This window comes from Balaenoptera physalus (genome assembly GCF_965194825.1).
Source record: "Balaenoptera physalus genome assembly, chromosome: 16".
In the NCBI taxonomy this organism is placed as follows: Eukaryota; Metazoa; Chordata; class Mammalia; order Artiodactyla; family Balaenopteridae; genus Balaenoptera; species Balaenoptera physalus.
The window spans coordinates 68,112,911-68,140,310 of NC_138898.1; the positions used below are offsets into that span (position 1 = coordinate 68,112,911).

The 27,400-nt window shown below is 49.1% G+C and overlaps 1 protein-coding gene and 1 long non-coding RNA gene across 5 annotated transcripts in view; one reads left to right on the forward strand and one right to left on the reverse strand.

Annotated features, from left to right (window-relative positions):
- LOC309646343 overlaps window positions 1–2,780 on the reverse strand; it is a 62,135-nt gene extending 59,355 nt beyond the window's left edge. For 3 of the 4 annotated variants that reach the window (XR_014255299.1, XR_014255300.1, XR_014255302.1), the window contains exons 1-2: window positions 2,652–2,780; window positions 948–1,077 (exon numbers count right to left, since the gene is read on the reverse strand). This is a non-coding gene — a long non-coding RNA (uncharacterized lncRNA). Of the gene's footprint in view, window positions 1–947; window positions 1,078–1,214; window positions 2,097–2,651 lie in introns of those variants that run through there. The other variant, XR_014255301.1, reaches the window with a different exon arrangement.
- Window positions 2,190–27,400, forward strand: part of XYLT1 (xylosyltransferase 1) — a 306,713-nt gene continuing 281,502 nt past the window's right edge. Inside the window, exon 1 of the mRNA XM_082432554.1 lies at window positions 2,190–2,931. Coding sequence (XP_082288680.1) covers window positions 2,584–2,931 — 348 coding nt within the window. The 5' untranslated portion in view covers window positions 2,190–2,583. The remainder of the gene's footprint in view (window positions 2,932–27,400) is intronic.

A 27,400-nucleotide genomic window follows, 5' to 3' on the forward strand; every position in this document is an offset into this window, starting at 1 on the left:
AAGCATCACAGTGGCTGCATAGAGTAGAAGCAGCCTCCCCGGCGCCTATTCCCAACTTCCTGTCAGATCCTGATCCCTACAGAACATCCAGGTGCTTGTAGGGAAGCTGGCTTCGCCCCAGTGCCAGAGGAGGCATATGGGACCTTGGCCAAGCTGATCAGCACATTCTATCTTTCTGGCCACAGTGCTTGGTTTAGGGGTGACCTATGACCTAAAGCTGGTTCAGACAGAGAGAATATCTGGAGCTTTGAGGAGAATGCTGGGAAATACTGACCCTCCTTCTACTGGGCTAGAAATGAACAAAGGATACAATTAACTGATGCCCGGCTGTGACATGAAGAGAGAACCTCAGGATGAAGCAGACCTCATGAAAGGCAGAGAGGAGAGATGGAGAGTAAAAGAGTCCTAGGTCATAGTTCTGAGTTGCTGGATCAAACTTCACCTGATATCTTTACTCTGGAACATTTGGTTATATGATCCAGCAAACTCTATTTTTAAAGGTATAATATATGCTTTATTACTTGTAACCAAAATATTCCCAGGTGATAAGCAGATGACAGAAGACTTGTGGCATGGCCATAGGAGCTTGCCTCTGTTCTAGCTCACTCCTGGCTAGGTGGGCTAAGCACAAGGGGGAGGCCTCTATGCCTGGCCACACCGCTGGCCAGGCTTGGACAGTCTGAAGGCTGAGTCTCGTTTGAAGTTCAGACCGCCCCCCACACCACCACCTGGCGTTTTACACCCCCAGTTCAGGGAAGCGGGCTGGCTTATTACGCGGATCCAGAAAGCATCTTTTGGTGGTCACTCCCGCCCCACCCTCATGAACCCACAGCACTTTGTGCACATCTCCAAAGTGACACCGACCTCACTGCTTGTTAATGACCGACATGCACATCTGGCTCCTCTAGACCCCAAGCTTGCTGAAGGGGAAATTAAGCCTTACCAACCTTTGGATTCCTGCACCTCGCCCAGTGTGTGACACAGCTTGATGTCCATAGACTGTCGTTGAGTGGATGAAACAATCTCTTCCCTGCCTCCTCTGATGGATCCTTCACTTTCTTCTCTTAAAATGAGGATCTGGTTTACAAACACAGTGGACAAGATGCAAAACGTTCACCCTGAGTCCAAGATTGACAAGCTGGGGATTTGATCTGCTATTGTATTCTGATAGTGCTAAGTCCTGTCTGGGCCACCCACTCCCTCTATTCGCTCACCATGTGTTCAGGGCTGCTGGGCAAGAGGACACGGGAGGGAAAGACTGAGTCACAGAAGGCTGACTATGAAACTTGAGTCCGTTGGGATCGTCAGCCTTAACCGTCATTGGCAGAGGAGGAAGCTCAGGCCCAGGGAGGAGTCCTCCTGGCTCAAGGTCACCAGGACAGTCCAGCCCTGATGGGAAGGAACTCCACTTTAGAAGGCAAGACCTGTTCCCCCAGGAGGTGAGCCCTGTGCAGTCAGGAAGGCGGGCTTCAGGGTGGATGAGAAGAATGGACCTGGTGGAAGGCAGGGGCCAGACTTTGGGGCTTGCAGCCAGTGAAGGTTGAGAAACTCCACTGGGTCTCCCTTTCCCCATGAAAGCACTTGCTTGCCAACTGGGTTTGGAAGTCTCTTGGCTTGTTCGTCCTTAGGGATCAGAGAAGTGATTCAATAAAGCACTTAGTACATCTTTGGCACTAGGGGGTGGGGTGTGATTCAGAAGTCACTCACACTCATTTGTAGCCTCCTCCCTGCCCCTTCAAGCCAGGGATCCAGGGGTCCGCCGCGTGAGCCCCTTCCCTGGCCGAGACATTCCTGACACGTTTCTCCCGTCTCCACCTGCCAAGCAGTCTCTGTGCCCATAGAAGACACCTGGACCGCAAACTCCGGGCGGGGAGCCCGCTCCACACAGCTGCCTCGTGCTTGCTTCCCACATGGAAGGGGATCTAAGGACCCCCCAGAGCTTCCCGACCTCCCCTAGATTCTGAGCGGGCCCACCGTCACCCAAAGCTCCCCCTGCTTTTCTGACCCCTCCTCGTCTTTTCGGCCGCGGGAACTGTCCCCCTTCCCCCACCCACTCCGGCTCGGGTCCTGCGGGGGGGATGGTGGTGTGGGCCCCTTCTGCTCGCCCCCACCCCCTTCCTCTCCCTCCTCCTTTTTCCTCCCGTGCTCCGCCCCCAGGCCCCACCCCTCTCCACCCCGGCCCGCGTGCCCGCAGCCTCTTTCCCGTCCCCGGCGTCCCCGGCCCAGGCAAGGGGCTGCGGGGAGGGGGAGCCCCGCGGGCTAGGCCCCCGCCCTCCCCGCGCGCCCCGCCCGAGCGCGCGCGCCCGCCGCCCCCTTCCGCGGCCTCCAGCTCCCCGCCTCCCCGCCTTCCCCTCCTCCTGGTGACGTCCGGGTCCCTGCCCGTCTGAAAACTCCGCGCCGCGGCGGTGAAGGCGGCGGCGGCGGCGGCGGCGGCGGAGGAGCAGCGGCGAGCCGAGGCGGCGGCGGCGGCCCGAGCGGGAGCCTGAGCGGCGGCGGCGGCGGCCGCGGGAGCCGCGGGGAGCGCGGGGGCGGCCCGGAGCGCCCGGGGTCCCCCGCGCCCCGCTTGCTCGCCGCGCTCCGAAGATGGTGGCGGCGCCGTGCGCTCGGAGGCTGGCCCGGCGCTCGCACTCGGCGCTGCTCGCGGCGCTCACCGTGCTGCTGCTGCAGACGCTGGTCGTGTGGAATTTCAGCAGCCTCGACTCCGGGGCCGGGGAACGCCGCGGGGGCGCAGCGGTCGGCGGCGCGGAGCAGCCGCCCCCGGCCCCGCGCCGCGAGCGCCGGGACCTGCCCGCCGAGCCGGCTGCAGCCCGAGGAGGAGGCGGCGGAGGCGGAGGAGGACGGGGGCCGCCGGCGCGGGCGCGGGGAGGCGGCCCCGAAGCACCCCGCGCGCAGCAGCCGGCCAGCCGAGGGGCACTGGCCGCGCGGGCGCTGGTAAGATGCCTTTTCGGCTCGCGTCCCGGAGGGAAGGAGGGAGGCAGGCGGGCAGGCGGCCCGACCCCACGCCCGCCAGCCCTTGAACCCCGCTCAACCCCGGCTTCCAGGGGAAAGAGATGTGGAGCCAGCAGGCTTGGGTCCCTTCCCAGGCTCAGGGGCCGAGGGCTGCCCCATCCCGAGTCTGAGGACTGCCCCCTTGGGGTCTGGGGAAGTTATCTCCAGAGGAGGCGCTTTGGGGGTTACCGGAGCCTGTCTGGGCCCCTGTCCCCCGTCACTCTCGCTGGGCGCCCCGACTTGCTCTGTGCCTGTGGGTGTTGGCGCCTCGCTCCCGGGCTGAGTGCCTGGACCGTGCCGGGACCCTCAGCTGCTGCTCTAGGCGGTGGTGCTCGCCGCATCTCTGGTTTTTGCCCAGCTGGGTGCAGGCAACTCAGTTCTCAGCATGCTGCCTCGTTGTCTTTGCCTGGCCTGCGAGGGGGTCTGGGATCGGTGTCCCAAGTCCTCAGCCGTGCCCCGGAGTCAAGACTCAGTCTTGGGTACCTGGTCTTACTTTGAGTCTCCTTCTTCCATCCCTGTATGTCTGAGACTCCTGTCTCTACCCTGCCCGTGTCTAACCTTGCCCTGTCCTGGTGCCTCTCTCCAGTGTCAGGGCATGGCCCCTTCTCCTAGGTGGTTGTGTCTGGCTCTCTGTCTTGTGTGTGGCTAATTCCTGTCACCAGCTGTGTGTCAGATCAGATCATCTCGGCTTAGGCTCCTGTGGGTTTACTTTGCCCTCCTTGGGTGTGAACAGACCATGTTCTGAAACTGTTCCTTCTGCAGATCTTCTGGGGCCATCTGGGTGTCTTCTACCCTGCCCCCAACTTCTCCAGGGGTGACTTGCACACCTTCTTTGGGCTGACTTGTTTAGCCCACTGAGCTAGGGGCACACAGGAGAGGTCAGAGTCCCCAACTTTGGGCCAGGGTCTCAGTGCCCTGTGGGTGTGTCTGTCTTGAGGCATAACCATGTGCTGTGTGTCTGTCTGTATCTTCATCACTCCGCTTGCCTACAGAGTTTCTCCCAGCCCTTACAGACATTAGACACCAGGGGGTAGTTTCAGGCTCTTAGGTACTGAATGCATGTCTCTGTCTTTTGTCACTTTGGGAGCCTTCACTGAAGGCTGCCTTCGGACACAGCGTGATGCTCTTTGATCTGCTAAACTTCTTTGGCGTCAAGGCGACCCTCTTTGCCACAGTGCGGCTCTTTGTACCTGTGGGCTGAGCCAGCCCAAGACGTGATGCGATGGCATTTCACGTTGCTGGCCGGTCTGTGTGGGTAGCAGGGAGAGACATCTTTTCCCCATTTGTGGGGAGGAGAGTGGAGTGAGATTCCTGATGGAGAACCAGAACATTCCAAATGCCTCTTATTTATAGCAAAGAGTACTCTCAGACACTGCCTTTGAACTCCAGGAGTGGATAGTGTTGTGTGTGGGCAGAAATGCAATTAGAAGTTCTTTCTAGATTCGGAGCCCTGCGGGGAGGTGGGGTGGGAGGGGGTTCAGGACACGCACCACTAGCCTGGGGAACACGTAGGAGGCACAGGGCTTACTGTACCCTTTGCATCCGGGGGTCCAGACAGGCATCAGGAGGTGCCTTTTCAGGCAAATACCACCTGTTGAAACAAGTGGAGGGAAGGAAGGCCTGGTTGGCTGATTTCTTCCTGGGTCCCTGACACCTTGGTTCCTATGTCCACACCTACTCTTTGTGCATTCAGTTCTGTGTCTTACTCTCTCATCCCCCAGCTCAGCCGCACTGAGGTTTGCAATTGGGAAGGTAAGTGGGAGCATGCCACTTTTCCTTTTTTTATTCCTTTTGGAACGCCAGTTCCAGCAGCAGAGTTGCTTTGCTTTTCTGAAACTCTGCTTTCATCTATAAGTTCAGTGACTATCCCCCTACACACGTCTCCCAGTGTCTCAGTTTCTTCTGATATAGACATAACCTGTATTTTTTTTCTGCCCTTCTCCCTTCTTTGTGGTTGTCTACCGTGCGGTTGTTCACTGCTGTCTCTCCTGGATTTGTACTTTATTTTATCTGTTTGTGTCCTCTCTCTTCCCTTCCCCGACGTCTACCCCAGTGCCCTGCTAGATCCTGAAATCACAGCGCAGACCTGCCGGATGGAGCTGGGGGTCTGTCCTTCTCTAGCTGTGCCCACCCAAGCCCTGCCCTTCCACGGAGCTCAAGGAGACCAGAAGGGGGCAGGCTGTTCCCAAAGTCCGGCGTTGTCTGAGCTTAGGTTGCAGGCTGGGAGGAGAGGACCAGGCCTTTCGGCAGGCCACTGAGGCCCTCAGAGCATGTGGTTTGTTTGCAGACCCTGCCGAGGCTGCCGGTGCGTGATGCTTTGGAGGGAGACCCAGGAGTGGGACATAAAAAAAATTCCCTGTGATTTTCCAGATGACTCTCATAAAGAGCTGGTGAGGCACGTGCTTGGGAGATGATGCTTCGTCTCTGTGCTCTGCAGAGGATGCAGGTGGGGAGGGCAGTTGTGGTTTTGCGATGCAGAGGGACTCCGAGGCTCTGGTGGTAGAGGCGGTGGGTGTGTCCCAGGGAGTGTCAGGCAGGCGCTGTGTACCAAGCATTTTCTCAACCAGACCTTGCTGCTTCCTTGTGCTCAACCTCCCAGAGCTTCTGCACTTGTACCTTTTTTTTTTTTTTTTTAATTTTATTTATTTATTTATTTATGGCTGTGTTGGGTCTGCACTTGTACCTTTTATGTTTGGGGAGCTGCACCCCAGTGGAAGGGCCTGATTGTAATTTTGGTGCATTTTAAGAAGTCAAGAAGAAACACCCAGTTTCTCAAGTAGACAGAGCCAGAGAGAGTGCAGGTGGTGCGAGCCGGGCATATCCCTAAAAGATCTGCAAGCTCCCCTTTTCCTCTCCGTCCCTGTCAAAGCTCTTACATATTAGAATTATTGGGTGGATGGCAGCTGAGTTTTTGCTGCCGTGATACTCATCCCTTCATTAGGTCTCCAGTAAGCTGTGGATTTTATTGTCATCTCAGAATGTAAGAAACAGATGGGCTCACTTATGAAGGGAGGGAAAACATTGAGGAGAGTGTCAAAAAGATCACACTACAGGTTCTGAATCAATCTTGGGGAGAATGAAAGAGAACTGTATGTTAATGGAACGAATGTTTATTTTCTTTCCCTTTGCCCCCAGTGATCCTCTGAAGTCCTCACATTTATTGCTTGTGCCCTTAGATAAACTATTACTCAGTAAGTTTCATTTAAGAAACCTAATTTTTTATTGTGCACACACACACACACACTCACACTCACTCGCACACTCTTAAAGTACAGTGGGCTTTCTGTATTGTCTGACCCCTTTGAAATGTTGATTTTTCGGCAGAAATTCCTCATACTTCACATTACTCAGATAACTCAGGACTTTTTCAGACATTGGCAGTGACTTTGAAAAATTGGTTCACTGTATCCAGATCGCCTCTGGTTCTAACAGCCTCAGAGGCGTAGCTTTTCTTTCTATCCAAATGTTTTGAGACCAGAGAGAACAGAGGGTATTTTATTGATGGTTTGTTTTTCTCACACTCTCAATGGAGTTTTTTTTTGCCTGAGCAGTGCATTACACTTTGTATACAGAAATATGCATCACTGAACAATATTTATCTTGATGCAAATGTTGCCATCTGCTTAATCATGTACTGGAAAATGTTAAATAAAATAGATAAATAAAAGTAGAAATTATTATATGCTTATATATATTTTACATATATATATTCACTTTCCTTTCAGTCCTACACTTTAGATGTTCTCTCTAGTTTATCAATTCTTTTTATTTTAATCTTCCAGAAGGTTGAGTGACAAATGCTTGCTGTTTTGCAAATAGGAAGCCAAAACATAAGTTCCTGTTTGCTGGGGATTGTCCAACTTTGATGCATGGTCTTAATAGAAAAGGAAATTATTTTGAGCTAGAGCAGATATCTGACATCGTTGTGTGTGTGTGTGTGTGTGTGTGTGTGTGTGTGTGTGTGTGTTTCCCCAGAAAACAAAATATCCTTAAGGATATCTCTGCAGTAAGTGTCTGTCCTTCCACCCAGAGCTATTTATGATCAGTGGGGCCTTAAATCTACATGCAGAAAGACAAAAATGCATGCTGCCAGCATAATTGGACCTGGTCTCTATCTTGGTCAATACTGCCCTAAGACTTGTCACTTATGATAACTCTCCCTTTTTTTCATTTGCATCTCCCATTTCTATTGCCCCCAGCCCCTATCTACCAGAACCAGAGAGAAAATACTTTGGGGAAAATGAAAAAATAAATAAAATACAGACTCAGCCTCAACAAAACCCAAGCTCAAAGGAAGGGGCGTGGGAGCAGGAGAAGAGTCACACGAAACCCGTGCCAGGCCCCAGCACAAGGGAAAGAGGCCTCCATTAAGTATCCTTGGGTCTGCCATTGCCGGGTTCAGGTCCCGGCTCTGCTCTTGGCCACCCCTGGGATCTCGGGCAAGTCATTCTAACTTCGTTCCTCTGAAAATCAGGGCCACCTCATAGGGTTATGTGAGGATGAAATGTAATGATACGTGTGAGCCAATTTGCGCCTGGCACATAATAAATGCCCAAATGTGAGCCGTTGTTCTTAAAAAGAAACTCTTAGCATGTTTGAAAATAAGCAAATTTCCGCAATTATTCATTTTCCCAAGCCAAGTAAGGTTTGAGTGTAATCCAAGGCAATAGAATGCGTCCAACTCCCTCTCTGTGTGTCAGCCTCGGAGCAGGCTGGAATGTGGGAGAGGGAGGAGCGCTAACGTTTATTGAGTGCCAGCTGCCGGGCATCCTTTAGGTGTTTTGCATATATGATGTTATTTTTTTTTATTACTACTACTGTTAATATTAATTTGCAATCACAGAGTGGTATACAGTTAATAGAACAACAGCTATTTTGTACAAGTTGAATCAAAGACAGTCGAAGATGGGAAAAAACCAAACTCTATCTGTAACTAATTTGTACCATGTACCAATAAAACGTGCTTTAAATTTCTGTGCCAATTTAAACCCCTGTACTCTACCAGGCAAGGTTGGTGGCTATTGAAAATACGATTAAGGACAGGGCTATCTAAAGACAAACTTGATAGTATGTTATTTTTACAAAAATGAAAAGATACTGTACAGTGTCCAGTTTAAAAACAAATCATAAATCATGCACATATGATGTTAATTGCTCACACAAAAAATAATAAATCAGGATGTAAGAAGGTGTTATATACAGAATTGAGACTAAGGACTCCTGGCTAGAGATTGCTGCTCTTCTGAGTACCAGTTATGTGGCAGGGATAATGAAAGCGCTGCAGATATTACCTCACTATCTCAGTTGAATCTTCCTAACTCTGTGGGATAGAACTGTTGCTGTCCCCACTTCACAGATGAGGAAACTGAGGCTCAGAGCAGGGAAGCAGCTTGCAATGCTGGGGAGCAGCACACTGGGATCCAGACCCAGGACTGCCCCATTCCAATCGATGTACAGATTTCAGAGTGCCTTGTCTGTGTAGTTCTTTGACAAACCTAAATGCAGCCGGCTCATTCCTGAAAATCTTCATACCACTTTTCTCACTTGTTGCAGATTCCTAAAAATGTGCCAACCCTGAGGTACGCAGGTTTCCTTGAATCAGACCCCTGAATAATGAGGCAAATAGAAGGGTAATCGTGATAATGGTAATGATGCCTATGTAGCAGTTACGATGTGCCAGGCACTATTCTTGTCCTCCTTATGTATTTTATTCCTTTAAGGAATGTACTGTTATGTTTCAACAGCCAACAGTTACGATGCTTAATAGAACCAGGCCTTGTCTGGGGTGTGTTACAAATATTAGCTCATTTAAACCTCATGCTACAGTGAGGAAACTGAGGCGTAGGGAGCTTAAGTAACTTTCCCAAGGTTCACAGTATAAATGACAGAGCCGGGATTTGAACCTAGGCAGTCTGTGCTCTCTGTCACTCTATTCCACAGTCTCCCTCTTCTAAGCATCTTGTGAAGGTCCCCAACCTTGGAACCACAGACCTCATTTAAGGAGGCGCATAGGTAAGTGATTCGGTCACAGTGCCCCGCCCCAAGGACAGGATTTTATGGTCCAGGAAGAGAAGGTATCACCCTTTAGTGAAATATGCATTCTGCATGCTAGGGAGTAATTGAACTTGAACTGCTGAGTTGGCGGAGGAAGGTGTTTTGAATTCAGCTCCCCCAGCCAGGGGAGGAGGGGAAGAGGGTGCTGTGCAAGCTTCCTTGACCGGAGAGACAGACTTTCATTCATCGTCAGCAGGCCTCCTGCTGCTCTGCTCACCCGTGACTTTTCCCCAGGAGCCTGGGTGAAACCGGGTGGTATCACCAAGAACACGCAGGCTGGTTGTCTTGCAGGCACTTCCTTCTTTCCGCCTGCAACGGAAACTACCTGTCTGCCCTCAGATACTCATTGGGTTGCGCCCTTCTCATCCCTGTGGTTAGGGCTGCTCCCTCCCCCATCGCAAGCCAGAGGCTTGACGAAGAAGGTGGCGGGGACGGGGCGGGCGTGTGTGTCACCTTCACCCCGTCAGCGCTGTAGTGAGCAGGGAGCTGGAGTGATCAGTATCAGAGTCTGGGAGCCCAGACACCTGGCCGGATGGGGAAGGGTGGGACCCTAAAGGCATTCTCCAGTCTTCTGGGGGAGGGGAAAATCTCCTTCAGGGCCCTCTGAGGGCAACAAAATGGATTTGTTCTGTGTCAGGCCTGGTTTATTCCAGCCAGGTGACTGCTGGCTTATCTGGGCATCTAATCCACGCTGATGTGTCCGTGGATGCTAATGACAAGCGTTTCTCCTCCCAGGGGATCCTTTGCTGTAATCCTTGGCCACAGGTCACATGGTTTAAGCCCAAAGGAGTTGAGCTAATGGGGCAGAGAAATTGATGCAAACGTCCCCTACCCAAGGGGTACAGACATTGTAACTATGATCCTGATGATGAGGAGGAGGATTTCTCTTTATTGAATGTTGACCTTGCTCTAGACACTGTGAAGTCCTGGGAAGACATGATCTCATTGAATCCTTGTCCTGCAAGTTAAGGGCTCTTAGTCTCATCTGTTTTACTGATTACAAATAATAAAAGCAAGACAATAAGTTGGATGAAAGTAAAAGAGCTAAGAGGGAACCAGACTAGGAGTTGAAGGTTGGTGGTGACCCCAAAGGTTGCGTTCTTGGTTTCTACCCAATTCAGAGTCAGTAAGTCCCTTGTCCTTTACCCCTGCCCTCTCTCCCCTCCCTCCTATCCATGTATGCATCTATCCATGCTTCCATGCATCCATCCTTGCACCCATCCACATGTCCACCCATTCACCCATCCACCCGTCTTCCACTCCAACCGTGCCCAGCACTGGGACTGCCTTTGTGAAACAGGACAGATGTGCCCCTCGCCTCAGGGAGGGCTAGTCCAGCAGGAGAGGGTTAGGGCCACGGCCTATCAACAGAGAGTTTCCTTTCCGGTCCTAGCCCAGTTCACTCCAGAGTGGCTTCTTGGACACAAGAGAAAGGTGTCCTCTGTCAGGTGGGGGCCAGGAATAGTGTGATTCAGGAGCGTGGAAGCCCTCAAGTCTCCTGCCACCCGCAGAGCTGCCAGACTTGAGACCTGACTGCTCCATCCATGGAGTTCAAGCTCATCTTCTTCTGGCCGAATAAGGAGCCCAGACACAAACCCAGAGATGAGGTTTGTGAGGGGAGCAGGTGGTCGGAAGCTGTGAGGGCTGCGAGGCGTGTCATGCAGTGTCAGGTTGGAGCAGTGTGTGACCCAGACACGTTCCTTCGCCTCCTGGGGCTTGGTTTCCTCACCTGCGATGCAAGGACCTTCCTACCTGGGAGGGCTTTGCGATGAGGCACAGCCCCTGCTCCCGCCTTCGCCTGATGCAGCCTCACCACGAGAGATGTTTGCAGGACCAGCCTTCGTGTCAATGGCCCGTGGGTAGGTTTCATTTGGCCCACACTGTCTTAAAATAAAAAGGAACTGAAGTGTAAGGATTAGGATGGAAGACAGCATGGAAGTTTGGAATGCCTTTAAAAAGTCATGAGATGTGCCAGCACTGGGCCACAATCTTTCCTGTTGTCCACTGGCCAAGCTGGGAGGGCTTTCCCGGGGTCCTCCAGGTTCCTGAGAGCCCCCTCAAGATCTCTTCCTTTACCTGTGATACCTGACTGAGCCCTTTGGGCTGATAAGTTTGCAGCCTCTGCTTGGAAGATCTCCGTGTTCACTGTGACGAGCTAAAAATAAGTATCTGTGGTCTCTTTTTCAGTGATCCCCATGTGGTTTATTCACAGCACTTCTTTACCTTGACTGCCTTTGCCTTCCCCAGGCCTGACGGAGGTTTCTTTCCTTCTCTCCCTGCCGTTGGTGTAAACCCAGAATATGCAAATTCTTGTAAGCATTAGGCATTAGGACATTGTGAAGGCAGTGTCCTCAACAAAAATAGAATCGTGCATTCTACAGTTTGGTCAGCTGGTTTCCCCTCTGCTGGGGGTGTGGGTGATATGCTGTTTTGAATCATCTGCCTTCCCTTTTCTGTGCTCCTCACCACCTTGCCCTCCCCCGCCCCCCACAACATGTGTTGGGATGTTGTGAGTTGTCAGAGAGCTGGCCAGGGGTTGGAAGAGTGGAACATTCCGGAGCATCTTGGCTCAGGTCCCGACTCTGTCAAGGGACAAACCCTGACTTTCACCTCTGAGTCTTTTTGGCATTTCTGCCAGATGATACTAATAAGCTCACTCCACCCCCTCACTGGGTTGTGAGGATGTAATTCGATAAACAGACGAGAAAGCATTTTGAGGCTCAGAAACCCTGCGTGAATATAAGATGGGGCTCCCGTCTTTGGTCTTGGAGCAGAAGAATGTGGGAGCAGTCAGACCAGTTGGCGGTGCTCCCCTCCCATCGCCTTGTAATCCCTGGGGGACGAGGAGAGAATGAATGAGTGAAATCCACCAGAGGTTTCCCATCCACTCCTCCGTCTGCCCATCATTTCAACAGGTAGTGTTTGAGTGTTTGTGTACCAGACACTGTACTACAAAGTATGGGGGAAGGCCGGCTGTGCCTGCCCTCATGGGGTTTATGGTCAGGAGGCAGGATGACCCCCAAAGAAACAAACAGATTGTTCCAAATGCAGTGACCTACAGTTGGGGTGCTGAGAGAAGACAAGAGGCTGTGGGTGAAGATTTATTTACGATGGGGTGGATTAATGTTACCTGTTTTTGCTTGAGGACTTATTCTGGATGGACATCTTTTGCCAGAGTAGCCCCAGACTGACCCTAGGAATCCCAAGTGTGATATGCACGTGGATTCTGATACACCAGTGATTGAAGGTGCTACGTGGGTAGACAGTCTCTATTGTAGCAGCTTTTAATAAAGAGTTTCTATTCATACCTGGGCAAAATTTATTTATTTCCTAACTTTTGCCTATATTTTTAAATGTTTTTTAAACCAAAATATATACACAAAAGTGCACGTTATTCTAAATGTATAACTTGATGAATTTTCACGAACTGAACACACCCAAGTAACCCATACCCAGACCAAGAAACAGGGCATCTGCGACCTCCCAAATGCACCCATCCCTTGCTTCTTGGGTGAACGTTTTTTAACACTTGTCATAGCTGTATATATCTTTAAATGTTTATTAGGGGAAATAGGTGAATATAACCAGTCAATCAAAATAACCGCGTCAGGGCTCTTACTGCCTAGCATGCAGGTGAAGTGGCATTTATGTAAAAAGAAGTTAGTTAACATAATGAAAATGCATAAATTGTAGTATCTAAAACTCTCATTCTAATGCTAATCCTGACCTCGATTTAGATGTATGACTGACAGGGGGGGCAATGGAATGACCAAGGTTTGGTAAATGTTGGCTTAACCAGTTTGAAGATACCCTGCGCTTCTGGTAAACAGCTGTGCTGTTTTGTTCTCAAGTCCAAGTGGAAAGGATTTAAGTTAGACACTAGGAGGAACTGTGCTCTGGGCCTGTTTGAGTGGACATCCCCATCGTGGGCCCTCTCTGAGGGTCTGGGTCGCTCTCTGCATTGCTCCTATAGTTGTGGGCCTTCCCAAGCCCATCTTCTGGACTCGGGTCTGGACCCTTCATGTGCATCTCTTGGCTTCACGCTGAGCTTCCACTTCACATTGACTCTGTGCTTGAGTCCCCCGTGTGTTGGACATGCATTAGCTGTGATGAATGGGTCCCCAGATGGGCCCATAATGACTACATTAACTTAACTGTGAACCTAGACTCTGTCTTCAGAACCAGGATAACAGAACCACAGCACAACTGGAGCAGCATTTCAAAAGGGCAGTGGAGACGACTAATCATTTTATAATGAGCAAGAGGAGAAGCAATAAAAAGAGAGCCCAAGGACGGCATGATAATTTCCCAAAGTCTTAGCACTCAACCAGACTCACGTTAATAAAATAAACAAATGTTTTTCGTAATGGAGAGCTAATGTATACATGAGTTAAGGAGAGTATTAAAACCAGATTAGATGGATCAAGTAGTACAGTGGTTACGTCATTAAGCATCCTTTCTTTGGGGATGTGGAAAAGTTGTTCTTTTTTTCTTTTTTCCTTGTGAAATGGTGCTTTATTAATTAGAGAGGTAATGGGAAATCTTTTTTTTTTTTCTTCCCAGACTGGTGGCTGTTTTCTATTTATTTTTTAATGTAGGACCATGCTTTGCAGATGTTCTCTTTGAAATAAAAGCCTATTCATTGTCTCTCTTCCTCTGTCTCTTTTATCCCCAGCTCAGAAGGGGCAGCTGTTATAAAAGACACAAACAGAGAACCTTGTTTGCTTGTTATCAGGCATTTCAGAAGATCCCATTCCCGATGTCAAATGCCCCCATTACCTGCTCTTTCTCGTAGTCCTACTGAGGAATAGTTTCTGAATTGTTACATCTGATTTCCTCTTCTTTAGAAGAGGAGGTGATGACAGAGAACAGGGTGGAGATGACCTCAGGGAAGCTCTTAGGAGAAAAACTGGCCTGTTTGCAAATGGGCGTGGACTCGATTATTAACTCCTCTTAGGACAGAGGCTGCCTGCTGTTTGGCTTTCTTTTAGGGTTAAAGAAAAAAAAAACCATGTGGAGCAAACGAACTCTTTTTTGGAGTGAGCAAGTGGTATTAAACCCCCAATAAAAGTGGACGCTGGAAAGTACCGATGAAGGGAGCCGGGCCCTCTGTGGGTTGGATCTGGGCAGCATAGAGCTGGCTTTCTTATTCTCTTTGGTTTTTTATTTTAGTTTATTTTTTTAAATTAAATTACTGGCCAACATTTTAAAACCAGTGATTTCAAATAAAAATTGTTTGGCATTCCTATGAAAAAATTTGAAATTCTGGCCTTTATTCCCAAAGAAGTAATAATTTGAGGGAGCGGGGGAAGATGTGGTTACCCCCCTACAGGGAACCCCTCTTTCCAGTTTGCCATGGAGCCCACCTGTCTACTTGGCTTCTTTGTGTTTCTTGCAGGACCACTGTTAGGATTTGAGTTTACAACTCTCAAAATAATAATAATAATAATAGCTGTTATCTATTAAATGCTATGTGCCAGGCACTGCTAAGCTGCATCTCATGGACTGTCTCATTTAATCATTATAACAACCTTATGATATTATTCCCATTCACAGATGAGGAAACTGAGGCATAGAATAAGGAATTGCCCAAAGTCACAGACAGTAGACTTGGAATTTGAACTCAGGCAGTGTGGCTGGGGAGCCTGTGTGTAAGATCACTTGTGCTGCACAGAATGTTTTAACAAAGCAATTCTGGTTAGGAATTCTTCACATTGACTTTGCAAAAGGGTGGCACTGTTTGCCCATTGCATGGATGGAACCAGTGAGACCCATCAAGGTCAAACCATGATGGAAAATGCAGATCATGATTCAACTATCTCTAAAGAGAGGACAGGCATGAAAATGACCGTGGGACTTGGGCACTGGTGAAGCTGGCAGTCTGGCCGTGGCAGAAGGACCCTCACCAGGATTCCCACCATCCTCACACGCACACAGAGCAGGGCAGGGGTGGTGGCCTCCACCCTCCATCCTTGCAGCAGTGAGGTAGTATCTACAGGGTAATATTTTTGATAAGTTGCTGATTTGTATTAAAATAATAATTACAGTGATAATTACAAGCACAGATTTCGGTGAGACTCAGCTGCTGACCGTGAGGAAAAATAATTAACTGCGTATTCTCTCGGAATCAAATGGAAACCAGGCCTGGCCTTTCTCCTTTGTGTGGGTCCAGCACAGGTTCTGCTGCAGGTTGAAGGCTACGTGTTTTGCCAGATGCTCTTTATGTTCACAGCATCGATGGCAGATCTCTGCGCGAGGAGGAGCTGGTCATCGGGCGAACACCGTTGCTTCCCACCAGCATGGACAGAAACAGCCTGACTGGGGTCTGTGGGCGCACCATCCTTTAACTCATGAAATGCACCTCGCCCAGGAAGCAAATGCAAAAACGGCTAGAGCAAAAGTGATTTAAATCTACCTTTAATAAGTAAATGCTTTAGCATTGGCTGATACCTGGCCATAGTGATGGATTTATAGCTAATTTAATTGGAAGGCTGTGATTCTCTTTACATGTCTATTTTTGAAGCCGATTGAATGGTCCTGCCTTGATTTTAACCACTTGCTAAATTTCACTTGAAGCAGAACATACGTACAGAAGAGGGCAGAAATCATGAATGTACAGCTCAACCAAGTGGCCATGCTCGAGTGATGAGGAGTCAGATCCAGGGCACAGAGCATAAGTTACGGCTCCCTCCTCCTCAGGATCCGTAGTCCCACTTCTCACCCCCATGTCTCCAAGGGTAACCTTTATCATGACTTCTGACCCCATACATTACTTTTACCTCTTTTTAGAAATGGAATCGTGTGGTCTGTACTCCCTTGTGCCCAGTTTGTTTTGCTGAACATCTCTTGTGATTAGATTATAGGAGATCACATCAGTGGTTGGCAGACTACAGCCCACAGGCCAAATCTAGCCCGTTGTCTGTTTCTGTATGGCTCATGAGCTAAGAATGGATTTCATATTTTGAAATACATGGTTGGGAAGAAAACCAAAAGAAGGATATTTTGTGACATGAGAAAAGCACTGAAATTTAAATGTCAGTGTGTATCAATAAAGCTTTATTGGAATCTGGCCACGTCCATTGCTTACATACCAACAATGGCTGCTTTTGCCCCCTAATGGCACAGTTGAGTAGACTCAACAAAGGCCACGTGGCCCACAAAGACCAAAAGATTTATATCTGGCCTTTTACAAAGAAGTTTGCTGACTCTGTATCTGTACTGTTTCATGTATTTGTAATTGTCCATTTCCATGGCTCTATAGTATTTCCTTGTGGAACACACCACAATTTACATAGCTGTTCTGTTTATTGGAAAGATCCCAGGTTTTGGCCATTACAAAGAGCACTGCTATATGAACATTCTTGTGCAGGTCTTTTGGTAAAAAAAATGTTCATAAGCATTCCTATTGGGTATATATGTAGGAGAGTAATTGATTTCACTGCTCTTTTTTGTTTTGTTTTTTAAATGGGTTGATTTCACAAGTGTATTTAAATTTGGAAGTCTTACTTTCCCTACTAGGGAGTAAGGCTCAGTGATATTTTCATGTGTTGGAACTCTGGAACAAGGTTTACTTTCAAAAAAGTAATTAGTCTTGCAAAATAGAGCATCCGTAGGACCTCAGTTCATTAATGGATTACTGTTCTTCCATCTCAGTACCTTCAAGGATGTTGGGAACATGCCTGATATTAACTGCTTTAGTTGCTTTTGGGAATGGTGCCATCACTGAATTTCTTATACCGAAGCCATATTGTCCAAAGGCCTCTTATCTTTATGCGGCAAAACAGGTCTGGCAGGATTAGGTGAGTTTTTCCGATGTCACTTTCTGCTTTGATTGACTTCTGTTTATCTCTAGCTGTCCTGCTTTTCTTGCTGGGAAGCAGATGAATACAGCTCTACATCCCCAGTAAGATCTCTAGCCTACAGGAGCATGTGTCATTTTGCATTGAAACAGTGTGCTGAAATGTCCCTTCGGGGACTGCAGACATTGTATGTGGCCACAGCAATGGAGCTCAGAGATTCCCCCTAAGGAGCTGCCTTCCTGTGCATTGTCAGTATTGTTTAGCAGCATCAGTCCTGTGTCAGTTCCTGCAATGCTGGTCCTTTTCCATTTGCTGTCCCACTTTTGCAGGCAAAGGCATTGACAGCATTGGGAGAAGAATGTCAGGATTCCCTGGGATCCACCGGTCTTTCAGGTTTGCTTGTCAGGTTGGCTGACAAATGGCTTAATATTCTTTCTGGAGCTCTTCAAAGAGTTGTATCAGCTTCCTTTTTCTAGCCAGCACACTTTACCAGGGTAAAGTCCTGTTTGTTTTAATCTTGCCTTCTGGTTGCGCCTTGCGCAATTAACAACCTTAAGGAATGTCACAAGAGAAGATGTTCAGAGGATATTTTAGTATTTCTTTTGGAAGACAGTTGGATTCTGTGGTGAAGGGGTTAATGGAATTGAAACCTAGTCTCAGCTAAAATGTAGTAGTGTAGCTGACTCAGTCTCAGGCAGCCTCAGTTTTATAGTCTTTAAAACAGCGCTACAGAGCAATGCCATTGTGGGTAATAATTCCTAGGTATGGAATTTCTAGATCAGAGAAATTTAATCCTTAGACTCTGGTAGTTCCTCCCCCTCCTTAATAGGTTGTTTACTTTCTTTGTTTGGATATTTACTTTTGAAAAGATAAAACTTTCTTTGGTAAGCATTATATGAAATTCTTTACAAAGGGGTGTGTGTGTGTGTGTGTGTGTGTGTGTGTGTGTGTCTTCTAGGAGATGGCCTTTTCTTTTTAAAGACTATTTTCTAGATGTTCTAACATGCCCTAATTAAAATAGATAATTAATTTGTCTCAAAAGAAACATAATAGATTTCAAAAGTAGAAATTGTCCAAGCCTCATTTATAAAACAATAAGATATATTGAAAATTAGCCTCTAAAAGGCTATCATTAGAAAATTTAAACAAACCAACAAAACTCTTGTAAGTAACTCTTAAATCAAAGGAGAAATCAAACTTAGAATTTCATATTATAGGGTGATGAATGAAAATGAGAATACCTCATATCAAATCCCATGGAATGAGGCTAAAACTGTGCCCAGAGGAAAATTAATAGCCTATTATAAAAGCACTTTAGCTTTGGACATTAAATACAGAAGATGAAAATGATTGACTCCAATTTTTATTTTAAAAAAATCATTGAGAACGACCTGAAAGAATGTAGGAAAGGGGCTAAATAGAAATAAAAGCAGAAATTCATGAAACATGATACAAACATGGTAGCAGTTGTTCTACAAGATCCTCTAATGATTAAGCATGCAATATTGATCTAGTTCCTCCTAGGGTTAGAATCTGTGAATGGGCTGCATGTTCCTAACTCCCAGCATTTGCTCAATGCTTCTGTTATGGCTGCTGAGTAAAGGAAGCAGTGGATAGCAGGAAGAGTCCCTGAACTTTCATGTTATTTGGGCTGGGTGGGTTAGGGGAAGTTATCACTTAGCCTATCCACATCAAGGCAGAGCCAACCTCCTGCGCTTTTTTTCTTTTGACCAACTCCCTCTTGCCTTTAAGAACAATAAGGCTGGCAGGGCATTTGTTATTTTGTAGAATACATTGACACTGCCGCAGGTTCCGGGAGAGCTTTGCCCCCAGGTCTGATGCCTTCCTGGGTCTTGTAAAGCCAGCATTCTCCTTGTCCTGGAGTTACCTGTTGGGGTTGGGTGGGGACTTGAGAGTGGACCCTGGGAGCCGGGCAAGAGGCTTCTGTCTCGCTGAGCATAGGACTACTCTCCGGGAGGAGTGGGAAGCCAACCTTGTGGGCTGGGGATCGGTTTTAATGTCCTCCAAGCGGCGTCCATTGAGGACCTGTGGTGTATCATGTGCTAGACATTTTACATGCATGTATCACTGTCTAGATTTACCCAGAACATTCACAGACACTTATTCATTCATTCATTCGCAGTATTACCAGGGACCTACTGTGTGCAAGGCATGTGCTGGGAGCTTTGGACAAAACAGGGTCCCAGCCTGCTTGTAGCTCACGTCCTGGTGCGGGGACGGTGAGTAATGGAGGGGTCATCTGGGCAGACTTTTCCAGCAAGGTGACATTTAGGGTGAAACAAATAGCAGGTAGTCAGGCATGGATTGGAGAAGACGGGGACAGCGTGTGACCTTCACGAGCAAGGGCATAAACATCAGCTGGGGGGAGGCAGGAGCCAGGGCCTGCAGGGGCTTCTGGGCCACTGTGCCGCGTTCTCTCATGTAAGGGTCCCCGCAGCTCTGTCAGTGTTTTCATCAGCCCCGTTTTCCTAAAACCTAAAAACGTTGACTGGTTTAGACATTATGTGGTTTGGAGGTGGCCCTCGAACGGATGAAAAAGTTTACTTGTTTGTTGTCCAAAACCATTCTGTCTCCAGTGGTCTTTTCAGAGCTTCTCTGTCTTTATTGCCACTCTGTCTCCAACGGGAAATACTCCTGCCTTTGCAGGGGCCTCTCACATCCCCGCCTGCTCCTCCAGCATGATGTCTCCAACTCGGAACTTCTCTCTGCGTTCATCTCCATATCAAAACTCACCTGTCCTGCGTCCCATTCTCAGGGAGTTTGTTTGCTATTGGCATCCTGCACCAACCCTAGCCTGGTAGCATCAGCCCAGAGAAATGGCAGAGAGGGGCCTGCTGGCCTGGGCCTGGCAGCTGTGTCTGGCTGTGGCAGGCGCTGTGCTCTGCTCCCCGGGTTGCTTACACAGTTCACGAAGTGGATCTATTCTTCCAGGAGTCAGACACCTGGGGACCAGCCCTTGTTCTGCATCTCACTTGGCGTGGCTTTGGTGTGGTCCTCTCAGGGCCTCTGTCTCCCTGTCTGTCAACTGCACTAAGAGATTTCCAAGTCCGTTATGCTCCCCGCTTTCAGGTCTTTTGTGGTTTCCTGTGCCCTAGTTGCATGTCTGTCTTCTTCCAGCTATGACCTGCCCCCAGCAGGGGAAGTTACGGGGAGCCTTACCCACCTACTCCGTGTACAGTTGGCTGGTCTGGTGTGGCTCATGTGCAGAAAAGGGTCTTATTCCCCCCGACATCCACATCCTTCTGCTTGATGATAAACTCCAGTGTCTTAAGACCGTATTGGGAGTCCCTGTCCCTGTCACGGCTGGTCTCTGGCCACTGCCTCCGTCAGGGCATCCCCAGTGCTAGAACAGTGAATGGCACACAGTAGTTGCTCAGTAAGTGTTTTTTTTTGTTTCCTTCAGAAATTGCATGAAAGATCAGATGATGACATGCTCTAAAAGAGCTATAGAGCCCTGCTTTCAAATGACATTTTAACATCCAGAGGTCAAAGATTTTGCTAGAATTTGAATCATGTGTTTTTCCATGGTTTCTCGTCGGCTCCCCAACCACATTGACAGCACCTTAGGATTTACTTTGTGTGTTTAGTACCTGATGCAGAGACCTATGGATGAAGATGTTGATGATGATACCTAATAATAATAATAACAATAATGAATAATAGCGGGTACCATTTATTAAGCACTTACCACATGCCAAGCATTTTAACTTTTAATGCTTCCAACGCCCTGGGATGTGAGCATTGTGGAAGTTACTGTTTTGTGGACTGAGGAAGTAGGGCACAGAGAGGGGAAGTGACTCCCCCGAGATTGCACAGCTGGTAAGAGGCAGATCTGCATTTTCACTCAGGCAGGCTGGCATGGAGCCCATGTTCTTAACCACCATGTTATCTAATGCTAAGTCCTCCTCATGCGATTGAGAATTGGCTGGACCGACGTGGACCAGGGGAGGTCCCCTCTGCCAGCTCTGGCCCCGCCCCTTCCCTCTAGCCTGCAGGTGTGGCAGGCCTCCTTCTGCCTCTGCCCTCTTCAGGGTCTCGCGTTCTCCAGGCCCACAGATGGGGCGAGTGAGAGGCTGGCCACTGCAGAGTCTTCACCTGGGATGGGGCTGCAGACGTGACCCTCCCTCCATTGCCATGGTCAGCTGGCCCCATGCAGATGCAGCTGGAGAGCTCGGAGGAGAGGCACAGACTTGGCCTCATCCTAGGGAGAGGAGGACGGGCTCTCCAGGCTCAGAGGAACTGTTCTATTACTTGTCATCGTTGTAGGAAGAGGAGGAGGAGGAGGAAGAACTGGAAGAGGGGAAGGGTTGCCTGGCTGACTGGGCTCTTCCTCTCCTTCCTCCCTCCAGAGAGATGTGGGGACTGGATCCCGTTCCCAACTCAGCCGTGAATGTCTGTGTGCCCTTCAGTCAGCCACGTATCCTCTCTGTACCTGCTTTCTCACCTAAAATTAATACAGTGATTGTAATGATAATAATAATTGACCTCATTTTAAGATGCATATTTTTATATTTAATAAATAGAATTTCTAACATCTGGGATGAATTTTGCAATTGATGTATTTCCTTTATGTTTCCTAACACAGCCTGTTGCCCTAAAACGGTTATCAAATCAATGATGCATCTCAGAAACAATGGGGTCTTAGAATTAAGAGGCCATGGTGTCTGTGAGGTACCAAACAAGGTGGTACCCGAGTATTTTCACACGTGCCATTTTATTTACTCCTAACCACAGCCCTAGGGTGTAGGCACCATTACTCTCCCATTTTACAGATGGGGAATGAGGCTCAGAGAGAGAAAACTGAGGCTCAGAGAGAGAAAAAGTGGCTTGCATGGAAGGTCATGCTTGTTTAAGCAGCAGAACTAGTGCTCAGCCCCTGATGGGACTGATGCCAGAACCTGAAAGTCTTTCCCAAGGGTGTCGGGTAACATCTCTTTCCTTCTCCCCAGGATGTGGGAACTTGTTCCTGAAGACAGCCTCAAGTTTTTCAGGGGAAAAATGTTAATGGTGGTCTTAATGGCTCATAAGCCCCTGCCAAGTATCAAAAGTTCTTGACCATGAGCTTGACAGGGTGACAGCATGTCTGGGAGACCCTCACAAGTCGTGCTTTCTGCAGAACACAATGTTTTCTGAGTCTGAAGCATTTTAGAAAATAATGTGGGATTCATCCCAGAACCTGGCAGAGGGTCTAGAATTCCTGAGCCCTATTTTCCGGTTGGATTAAACTGAGGTCAGACATTCTGCCCCAAAGCCTGAAGTGAGTCACGCAGGCTGGGAGCAGCCCCTGGCTGTCAGGCCGCTCCCGGGCTCTGGGCACCGAGGGGCGTTCCCCCTCCGTCTCTCTACCCAGTGTCGAGGTGGGTAGTGGTTGCTAGACTTTGGGGGGGTCTGTGGGGAAGGGAGGAAATAAACAGTGGGCCGCCTGACAGCCTGGAGGAGGGCTTTTGGGCAGATTCCAGAAATTATCTTGCTAACAGTGACAGTCTGTGAGTTTGTGGGAAGCAGGGTCGTGAATAATTGATCGCCACTAACTGAGTTGTGAAAACCATTTTCAGAGATTCCAATCAGCGGGCTCACTGAGGGGGGTAGATGCGGATGGGGGCTCCCTTCTCCCTGGAGCCCAGGGGACGTTCTGAGGCTCCCTCTTGTCTGCCCGTGAGCTTGACCACGGCCCCTGGACTCGGAGGTGGCGCTGGCCGCTCAGCGCCCTGTTGGGGGGACCAGCTGTGGGTGGGTCGGGCGGAGAGGTGACCTCAGCGCTGCTGGGTGGGCTGTTTCTCCCTGAGGGTTGGTTGGGCCCCTTCTGCGGGCAGGTCCCCAGGTTGTCTCAGATGCAGAGCAGTTCCCTGCGTCTTTAGAAGGGTGACACTGGAATGCAGACCTCAGGACACTTTGGGGCTGGTTCAACCCACTTTGTTTCTAGAAAATGCAGCATCATTGCATCGTTAGGAACCGAGGGCCTGGGCTTGGATGCTGGATCCACTCTGACTATTTGTCTGAGCTGGGACCAGTCATGTTACCTCTCTCTGCCTCAGTGTGCCATCTGTAAAGTGGGGCTGACAGTGGTCCCTACTTTAAAAGATTGTTGTGACAACGAGGTTAGCGTTTAAACATAAGGATAAATAAATACAAGTGCACATAAAATAAAACTGCAGCTGTTTCCTCATTCGGTCCGCTTAACAGCCTGTGAGGAAGGCAGGGTGAGAAAGGATGGGCAGACGAGATGGTACAGGCAGAAGGGATCCAGTGTCAAAGCCACACAGCTGGTTTAAGGAGGGCAGACAGCCTCTTGAGTTTGTGGGAAGCGAGGTTGTAAATAATTGATTGCCGCTGAATTGGGAAAACTGTTCTTGGAGATTCCAGTCTGGGTTCAGATCCTGGTGCCACCATGGACCAGCTGTGAAACCCTGCTCAGTGCTGCTGGACGCTTCGGAACCTCACTTCCTCGCATGCAAAGTGGGGTGATAATATCACCTCCCCTGTAGGGTAATGTGAACACTGATGGTCGTTCATTCATCCATCCAGTAAATACTTACCGAGTGCCTAATACCTGCCGGACACTGTCCTAAGAGCTTGAAATATATCTTCGAACAAAGCAGTGACCCCTGCCTTGTGGAGTTAACATTGTAGAGGGGGAAGGCAAATAATCAATAATAAACATTTTAATAAATACAGTAAACACTCTAGAGAAGGAATCGGCTAACATTTTCTGTAAAGGGCCGGATAGTAAATATATTAGGCTTCACAGGCCATACGGTCCCTGTTACGACTCAACTCCGCCCTTGAAGAGTGAAGGCCGCCACGGACAGTGTGTGAATGAATGCGTGTGGCTGGGTTCCAGTAAAACTTTATTTACAAAAGCAGACCATTGGCTGGATTCAGCCCAAGAGTCATAGTTTGCCAACCCCTGTTCTAGACAAGAGTATTAGAAGGTGGTAAGCGTTCTAAGAAAGAAAAACTGGGCCTGCTCCAGGGTGACGCAGACGTGCAGGTTGGAAGGGTAACGCGTGTTGGAGTTTGGACGCATGTAGACACTCATGTAGCCTAGAGAGACTTCTCAGAACCGGAGGGTTCAGGGCCAGGCGCAAGGTGCTCTCTGAACAGCGAGTGGAACGAGCTTGGAGACGCAGCATAGATGGTGCTGTCTCAGGGCCCATCCTTTCCCTGTGTCACCTTGGGAGACTGATGGGACCGAGACCCCCCAGGGTGAGCTTAGTGACTGGTGGTCATCAGCATCATGACACACATGCTTTTCGAGTGGTCCCTGCCTGCCTTCCAGGAAGCATGGTGGCTGTCGACGCGTCTCACCAGGAACCTTCGTAGCCACCGTGGCCTCTGGCTGGAGCAGGGAGATGCTTTTCTTGGGGCTTCAGGGACCAGAGGTGAAAGCTACTTTCTGGGGTGTGTTTGAACTTGTGGGCTTAGTGCCGACCTTGGGCGAGAACTTCTTTACCCTTGTGCCTCCTTAAACCTTTTCTGCTTCTTTCTCCCTCTTCCTTACCCCAGCCTGCCCGTGGCCCCTCTGGGTCCCTGACCCCATGTCTCTTATCAGGATGTGAACCTCTTCCTCGTGTTCCATTGCTGAGGGAATCAGGAGCCCATAGCCCACAGTCAGATGCTCAAAGACCCTGCAGAAGGTTTCTGGAACCTTCTCTTCTTTCTCTGACTTGTGAGAAGGCTTTGCTTAACTCTACATTATAGCTGAATCTTGTGGGGAACTTGAATGGAGGGAGAATTGGTGCTTTTTAGCCTTCCTGTCAGGAAGGTGGTGGGGGATGGACCTGATGAAAGAAGGCGAAAAGAGGGTGGGAACCAGGAGAAGCCCTGGGTGGGGAAGGAAAGCGGGCCTCCATTCTTCCTGTGGGTTTTCAACCTGGGCTGGTGAACACTGGGCGCTTGTAGGCTGCTACTTGGTGCCTTTATGTGAGTTAGAGAAAAGTGCCCACTCTAGGGAAGGGACATGGCTTGGCCAGAAAGCAGTGCTTGTGCAGAGAAGAGATGCCCCTTCCTCTGGGCAGTGCAGTCGTGGATGGTGGAGCGTGGCTAGATTTTCCCCTCACTGGGCACTATGTGCAGTGCCCAACCTGTACAACTGTACATGGTGGCCCTGTGTGGGATGTCACCGGTATTTAGTAGCAGGTGGTCGCTTTCCCTGGGCACCTTGCTCTCTCACTTCCAAGCCTAAAGAGCCATTCCAGGCTTCTCACATCCATAGGTGCTCACCTGAGTCCACTGTCTGGCTGACCGCTTGGCCCATGCCTAAGTTTTCAGCTGGGAGTTGGAATGGACTCTCGAGTATCCCTTGAGAGGCTGACATTGTGCAAGATATTGCCCCAAGGCCTGGGCCCCCGCGAGATGTCTTCCTGCTTGTGTCCAGACTTCCTAAGGGTCCCCCACTCTTTATCCTGTTAAAAATAAACACCCTTTTCTTCGCTCCCTTCAGCTGCTGAATTGTGCCCTGGAGAACGAGCGTTTGTGTTTCCTCCCAAAGGCTCCGAATAAACAAACTGTAAACAGCTGTTTCTCCCCTGGTGACAGGATTCAGACAATAGCCCCTTGGAGGGTATTAATCAGCTGCCTTTGCTGTGGCAACTCTGCGTCGCAGGCTGCCGAGGAGCGGAGCCTCCATGCTGGGGTGGCGGTGGCTGTGACTTCCTGAACGAGCAGGGGGCCGTCATCCCGCACAGGCCTGGTGGCAGTCGCCACCTCAGCACAGCCGTGGGGGACTGGTGCACTTTCCAAACAGATGTCCAGGCAGCTGGTGGGAAGCTCCCAGCTTCCCTCACTGGCAGCCTCTTGAGAGAGATCCTTGGTTAGAAGAGTGGCCTCCAGCTGACTCACTCTACCTGGTCACCTCTTTCTTTGAAAATGGATGGCATTCACTCAAATACCCTTCATCCAACAAATATTGAGCACCTGCTGTATGCCAGGTACTATGCTAGTTTCTTGGGATAAATCAGTGACCAGTATTTAACTCAAGAGGTTATTTATTGAGCACCTACTATATGCAGGTGCTGTACTAGTTTCTTGGGACATCTGTGAACATTTGAAAACAGATACCCGCCCTTTATCTATTCATTCCTTCAACCGCATGTCAACAGATATTTACTGAGTACCTACTATGTGCCAGGTACTGTCCTAGCTACTTGAGATGAAATGGTGAACAAGATAGGCAAGGCTCCTACGTTCCAGCTGAGGAGGATACACCATCATCCTCAAATATATAGATAGGATCAGTTCAGGTAGCAATGAGTGCTCTCACGAAGGGAGAGAGAAGTATGTGATAGAGGGTGGTTGTGATGAAATGAGGCTGACTTAGCTGGGGTGACCAGGGAAGGCCTCTGAGCAGGTGGCATTCACACTCACACCTAGACATACAGATTTCCAGGCAGACGGTGCAGCAAGGGCAGATCCTGGACTGAGTTTGGGATTCAGAGAAGTGACCAGAGGCCTCTGGGCCTGGGTACCCGGAGTGAGGGGAGCGTGGGTGAGATGGGAGGGGGTCAGCAGGGCTAAAGTGTGTGGGGCTGGGAGACTAGGGCCAGGAGCTCCGATTTTATTGAAACTGTGTGGGAAATCATTGAGGAGTTTAAAGCAGGAAAGTGATCTGCTTTGAGCTTTTAAAAGAAATCCCTCTGGTCTAGACATGATGACAAAATGCATTGTGGTTTTCTGGATTGGATCCTGGAACAGAAAAAGAAAAGGTCATTAGTGGAAAAATTGGTGACATCTGTATAAAGTCTGCAATTCAGTGTCTTAATGAATAATGTTGCACCAATGTTAACTTCTTGGTTTTGATGAATGAACCATGGGCAGGGCAAGATGTGGACATTCGGGGAAGCTGGGAGAAGGGCACACAGCAACCCTCTGGACTATCTTTGCGATTTTTCTACAAATCTAAAATTACCTGAGAATAAAAGGTATGACATTAAAGCTCCCTCTGGGTAGTAGGTATTAGGGGAAGCACTGAAAAAAGTTGAGCGAGGAGACAGGGAGAACAGCTAGGGGGCTTTTGAGGTCAACCAGATGAGGGATTGTGGCGGGAGAAGCACAGTGGGGTTTCTGACCTGGGAGAGGGGGCCTCCTTAGTTGAGTGGTGGGTCTGCAGCCCTAGCTCTTGAAGATCTTTCTGTCACTGATCGAAGTTGCCCAACCAACTCCAGTTCAGCTGGTGTTTCTTGAGTGTGTTCTAGGTGCTCAGTGCCATGCTGGGGGTCAAAGTTAGTCTTCACACCCCCTCCCGGTCAGTGTGGCCTCTTGTTTCTACCTGCCTCATTCCCTTGATGGAAATTCCCACCATCACCTTTGGTAATGACTTGGAGTTAGTGAGAGGGGCAGAGACAGAGAGACAGACACTGAAAGTGAGTGAGTGTGTGTGTTTATATAATGCCTGACCCTCCACTACACAGGCTAGGACACATGAAGCGGGGGTTAATTTTATTACTGGCAGGTAGCAAGCACTCAATAAATACTATAATTATATAAATATTTTACTATGTATACATATAATAATATGTAAGTACTATGAAACAACAACA